The 5,602-nt window shown below is 47.2% G+C and overlaps 1 protein-coding gene across 1 annotated transcript in view; it reads left to right on the forward strand.

The window, feature by feature from the left end:
* The window catches only part of LOC103805043, a 9,038-nt gene that overhangs the window by 2,899 nt on the left and 537 nt on the right, over positions 1 to 5,602 (forward strand). Inside the window, exons 3-9 of the mRNA XM_009077677.1 lie at positions 1 to 16; positions 204 to 1,138; positions 1,815 to 1,914; positions 2,588 to 2,736; positions 2,889 to 3,001; positions 3,558 to 3,647; positions 4,935 to 5,057. The exon at positions 1 to 16 is cut by the window's left edge and continues 747 nt beyond it. Of these exons, the coding sequence (XP_009075925.1) occupies positions 1 to 16; positions 204 to 1,138; positions 1,815 to 1,914; positions 2,588 to 2,736; positions 2,889 to 3,001; positions 3,558 to 3,647; positions 4,935 to 5,057 (1,526 nt within the window). The remainder of the gene's footprint in view (positions 17 to 203; positions 1,139 to 1,814; positions 1,915 to 2,587; positions 2,737 to 2,888; positions 3,002 to 3,557; positions 3,648 to 4,934; positions 5,058 to 5,602) is intronic.

Genomic DNA, 5,602 nt, shown 5'->3' on the forward strand with positions numbered 1-5,602 from the left:
GTTTTCTTTTTTTGCTGTTTTGGCTCTTTTTCTTGCTCTCAAGAGCCCTGTGGATGGCCTGTATTTGCTGGGTTATGTGGCCTACTGCATTGCTTTGGCTTGCTGTCCCAGGGGCTTTTTTGAAGGTGGCCCCCAAGGTGTGGATGTGGCCATCTTTGTAGCCTCAGCTTTGATGAGTCTAATTCACCTGTACAGTGTAAAAGCAAGTTTTTTGCTGTTTTGGCTCTTTTTCTTGCTCTCAAGAGCCCTGTGGATGGCCTGTATTTGCTGGGTTATGTGGCCTACTGCATTGCTTTGGCTTGCTGTCCCAGGGGCTTTTTTGAAGGTGGCCCCCAAGGTGTGGATGTGGCCATCTTTGTAGCCTCAGCTTTGATGAGTCTAATTCACCTGTACAGTGTAAAAGCAAGTGCCAAGATCCCAACAGGGAAGGGTGCTGTGAAGGCCCTACTTGCTCGCAGCAGTTTTCTGAAGCTCCGTGAAGGGCCAGACATTCATGCTCCCTACCTGGGGTATTCCAAGTATGCAGATGCAGAAGTACTTGGCTATGCATGCAGTGTCCTGGCTTCTTTTGCTCTAACAATGACAGGAGACCCTCAGGCTCCCCTTGCTACTGTTGTAATTCCATGGGTAGTGGTAGCAGGTGGGATCCTTAAGCTTCTAGGTGGCTCAGTAGCCTTTGCCCGGGGTAAAACCCTTGAGAGCAGTGCCTTCATCCTCTATGCTGTCATGTGGATCATCTGGGGCTTGACAAGATATGGTGGCCTCTATGGCACTACCAGAAGCTTCCATGCAGCTGTGGGCATCATTGCTTTCATGCTCTTCAATGGCTTCATTGTCTTCTGCACACTCTTCCTAAACATAGCCTGGTTCTTCTACTCCCTTACATTCATGCTCATCGCTGTCAGCTTCTTGCTGGATGCCATCCATGCTCTTCCCACTGGATATGACATCACTGCCACCCTTATCTTCGGTCTGGTCAGCTTTTACTGCTTCCTGTCAGCCCTTTACAACAGCATCTTTGAAGGTTCCTGCTTGCCAATGGGTCGGCCCATCGTGCAGCTCAGTGGTATGGGAGCGGGAATGACCAAGTGCCTTCACCTGCCTGCCAGGAAAGCTTCCTCAGTGAAGAGAATTGCAGGTAAGGGAAAAACAAAAGGCATAATGTGGGGATGGAGGGTAAATTCTGAGAGATTTTGTAGCAGAACACTATTAAAAGAACATTGTTTCAGTCATAGAATCACAGAATCACAGAATGGTTTGGGTTGGAAGGCACCTCAAAGATCCTGCAGTTCCAAGACCCTGCCTTGGGCAGGGATACCTTCCACTAAACCAGGTTGCTCCAAGCCATGTCCAACCTGACCTTGATGGGGAAACCAGGATATTGTAATGACCTGTTGGTGAAGCGGGCCAAGTTCCAGGAGTCATTAGCTGAGTTGAGTAGTGAATTCCCTGCTGTCTCTCCTGTATCATTTCCCTGTCTGCTCATCCAGTCTGAGCTCCATGAATCCTCCAGGCTGGGACTGCCACTGAAAACTTTGTAGAGAGAAATCAGGGCAAATGCATGGTGCTTGCTCTCTCCACAGAGCTGAATGACTTCTGACCCTGAAGAACATGGCCCAGAACTCCCCTAAATGCCAGATCTCCCCTTGGGTGAATGCTAGGAAAATGCACTGTGAAAAGAAAAGCTTTGTTATTTGGGAAAAGGAGAGGAGGGCACCCAATTGTCTGTTTTGTCTGTGACAGCTCTCCCATGTGAATTCCAGCCCCTCACTTCTAGTCACTCAAGGGATTCTGCCCTGTTCACATCCCAACAGATATCCTGAGGAATGGAGGGACTTGTGGCATCCCCACAGACACTGTGTACGTGCTCGTGGCAGCCTGCAATCGGCCTGATGCTGTGGAGAAAGCTCACCAGTAAGTGTTTGTCTTGCTGTCCTAGGAAGGACTTCCTTGCCTGGGCTGAAGAAGCTTCTAAAACTTATAGCTGCTACTGAGTACTGGCTACAGCACCCCTTGACAGCGAGAAGGCTTAGCCTTGGTAGGAACAACAGGGTGATGAGTGTGGGGGAGAAGATCTAGATGAGGAAAGGAGAGAATTGAGCTGGAACTGCCTTCTGGGATACTGAAGGCTCCTGGCCGGTGATGGAGCTGGGTAGCTTGGGTATCACAAGAAACCCTAGGAGATGGCAAGTGGGACAGGGATTATTGTATATATTTGTAGGTGCATATTGCCACAACCAAAATTCCTCTCATGACAACAGACTCTTGCTGTGCTTTTCTAAGCAGCCAGGACCCCTCATACTGGTGGGATTTCCTTAGAACTTGGGCAACTGGGATTTTTCCCATTACTATGCCAGAAGTTGAAACCTTGATTTGGAGAAGACATTCCTGATTGGAAATAGTCATTAATGTTCCTCCCCGTCAGGTCATCTGTTGAACAGTCCTACTTTTACTACTGACTGGCGACCTGAGGCAGAACCTACACACCTTGTCCTAACTCTAGACCTTGCCATTGCAGTTTCCTTTTCAGCTTAAAAAGAAATTCCCATCTTACTTCCAGGCTCCTTTATTCATGCCTCTTTTCCAGCTCCAAGCGCCAGGCTCAGGATCGCCCCATGTCACTCTGGATTTCTAGCCTAAAGCAACTGGAACCTGCAAAGCATTTGTTCACTCCTCTCCTCTGGGACTTCATGGAAGCTGCCTGGCCATCTCCTATTAGCTTGGTGATTCTCAGAGGTGAGGAAATGCTCTTACTTCCAAGCTCTCTGGAGAGTTTTGTCTTTGCAACTCCATCCCTGCAACACCACATGCTCCATGGAGGTGTTTCTGGTAAGATCATTGTGTTTGGACTGATATATATACATAAATGCCATGTGACTTTTCTGCAGGTGAGTGGGTGGACTTTCTGGGAATGAAGGACTCTGCTAAATATGTTGGAACCCCTCAGAGTGTCGCCATCCGCATCCCTGACTGCTCTGTCACTACACACCTCATCGACCTGGTGAGTGCCAGAGCAGGCTCAGCCCAGCACACCAGACCCCTTTGTTAAGAAGGGATGGAGTATGAAGGCAGCTGGAAGTGGTTTAATTGTAGAAAAGAAAGTGAAAGGAACAACCACCAGGTCAGAAAGCCAGAAAATATGCAAATAGCAGATATTTTATCTGATTTCCTACATAGAACACTGTTGTTGCAAGCAGTGAGGCCAGGATAACTGAGGCCAGAATAACTTCAGAAGGTTCAGAAAGTGGCCAGAGGAACGGGGATACCCTGCATGTTCTAGGACAGACATTGTAGGTTTTTGGCAAGTGCTGCTGCTGGGAAACAAAATGTTAATTCCTGACCATCATCAGTAAACCCCAGTTTGGAAGGGTGGTGGTCACTCCAACACAGCTTGATGGGACTGGAGTAGCCTGCAAAGCACGTGCCTCTACCTGGATGAGCCACACTGAGTTCTCTTTAGAGACATAGACACTCAGGAGTGAACTTAAGAGCTCAAGTCACTTGTTTTATCCAGAAAAACCTGCTCAGATCTTTTGTTCCCATTTTTCTGTCACTAGGTTGGCCCCATTGTGGTCACATCAGCCAACCCAACGGGAGAGGCCGACACAACACACCACAACCAAGTGTATGCCAAGCTGGGAGATAAGGTAACTGGGGCTCTTTGGTCCCAGGAGATGTGAGGACGCAAGAACACAACCACTTGGCTTTCAGTAGGCAAATCAATAGGTGGTATCAAGAATCTGGGAAAGCACCTAATTAAAAAATTCTCATGGAAGCTCCTCATGTTGGCTTCAAAGTCAAAGAATATTTTAAGACACACAACTTGGTGGGAAACCAAAATTATTCTGATTTACACAGTGTAGTTCTGGCTTGGCAGTGTGAACCAGTTCATCTTCCAACACAGGATGATATGAGCAACAAAAGATTCCTTCTTTGCTTAGAGGCAATCAAACTCTGATGCCTGAATGTGCCAGGGCTCCAGCTGGCATTGAGCTGTGACAACACGTGGGATTCCCATCTAAAGCTGAAGCTTGTCTAAAACTGGTGCCAAACTCCAAAATATTCCTGGCTTTTAGAACTTTCATATATTGTGGAAATGCCATGGTCATTCCTTGTCTTTCATTGGTCTGGGTTGGATTTTAGGCAAAGGTTCTTCCCTCAGAGAGTATTTGGGCATTGGAACAGCTCCCCAGGGCAGTGGTCATGGCCCCAAGCCTGACAGAGCTCAAGGAGCATTTGGACAATGCTCTCAGGTGTTGGGGTGTCCTGTGCAGGGCCAGGAGTTGAACTTGATGATCTGATCCGTGTCCTTACAAGCCAGAACATTCTATGATTCAGATATTCTATGATTTCACTGCTGAATCCTGATGGATCTACATTTTGTATCTTCATGGCAGCTTGCGTGAGGGCATTTGTAAACAAAACGAGGTACAAATCTTCCACCTCTTACTCCTCAAAGACCTGTTTTTCTACACATTTACTTGTGGATGACTTATTCAGAGCTCCTCAGCTACAAGCCAGAACATTCTATGATTCAGATATTCTATGATTTCACTGCTGAATCCTGATGGATCTACATTTTGTATCTTCATGGCAGCTTGCGTGAGGGCATTTGTAAACAAAACGAGGTACAAATCTTCCACCTCTTACTCCTCAAAGACCTGTTTTTCTACACATTTACTTGTGGATGACTTATTCAGAGCTCCTCAGCTGGTGTAAATGTGTCTTTGCTGTACTGCTGACCCCCACCCCATAGAGCTATCTCTGTCTTTGCTTCTAAGTTCATTTATTCCCATTTCAGTCCCCGGTGTCAATGCAGTAGGATAGGAGAGAGCAGAGTTGCCTTTGATAATAGTTACTTGCTGTTGAGAGGAGGAATTCTCTTTTCCCAAGATTCTGAGGGGAATTTGGTGTGGAAATCTGTTGTTCTTCAGGTGGATGCAGTTCTTTGTGATGGGCCTTCTCCAGAGAACATTGCCTCCACCGTCGTGGACTGCACCAAAATCGACAGTGGGAACATCGGATTCTTCAGAGTTGGCATCATCCCCAAGTCTCAGGTAAAATTCATCTTGATTTTGCTTCCACTCCCTCTCTCTATCAAGTGAGTTTCAGACTAGTTTTATGAGGAGATGAAGCATTCATCTCCTAGGGATAGCATGAGGAATTATTCTAGGGTGGTGTGGAAGAGAAAGGCAAAGTTCTATGTTGTCCCTGTCCTGATCCTGCTCTGGACCACCATCATACCTTTCTGTGCTGAGCACGTACCTGGGACTGTGCAAGGTGCGACTGATACGTTCATGAAAAGAGCTCTGAGATCCAAGGTCATGGACCTCCATGGGACAGGCTCTCCATGTATACCTGTCCCAGAGACCCCTGAGCAGACAGAAATGCTTAGTGTAATCCCAAGGCTGAGCCCAGAAAGAGAATATCTAGTGAAAGGTGTCCCTGCTCATGGCAGGAGGTTGAACTAGATGACCTTTAAAGGTCCCTTCCAACCAAAACCATCCTGAGATAATATTTCATGGTGGCTCAGGGGTGACCTCATCACTCTCTACAACTACCTGAAAGGGGGTTGTAGAGAGGTGGGGGATGGTCTCTCCTG

The sequence above is a fragment of the Acanthisitta chloris genome, unplaced genomic scaffold (assembly GCF_000695815.1).
Source record: "Acanthisitta chloris isolate BGI_N310 unplaced genomic scaffold, ASM69581v1 scaffold32156, whole genome shotgun sequence".
Taxonomy (NCBI): domain Eukaryota; kingdom Metazoa; phylum Chordata; class Aves; order Passeriformes; family Acanthisittidae; genus Acanthisitta; species Acanthisitta chloris.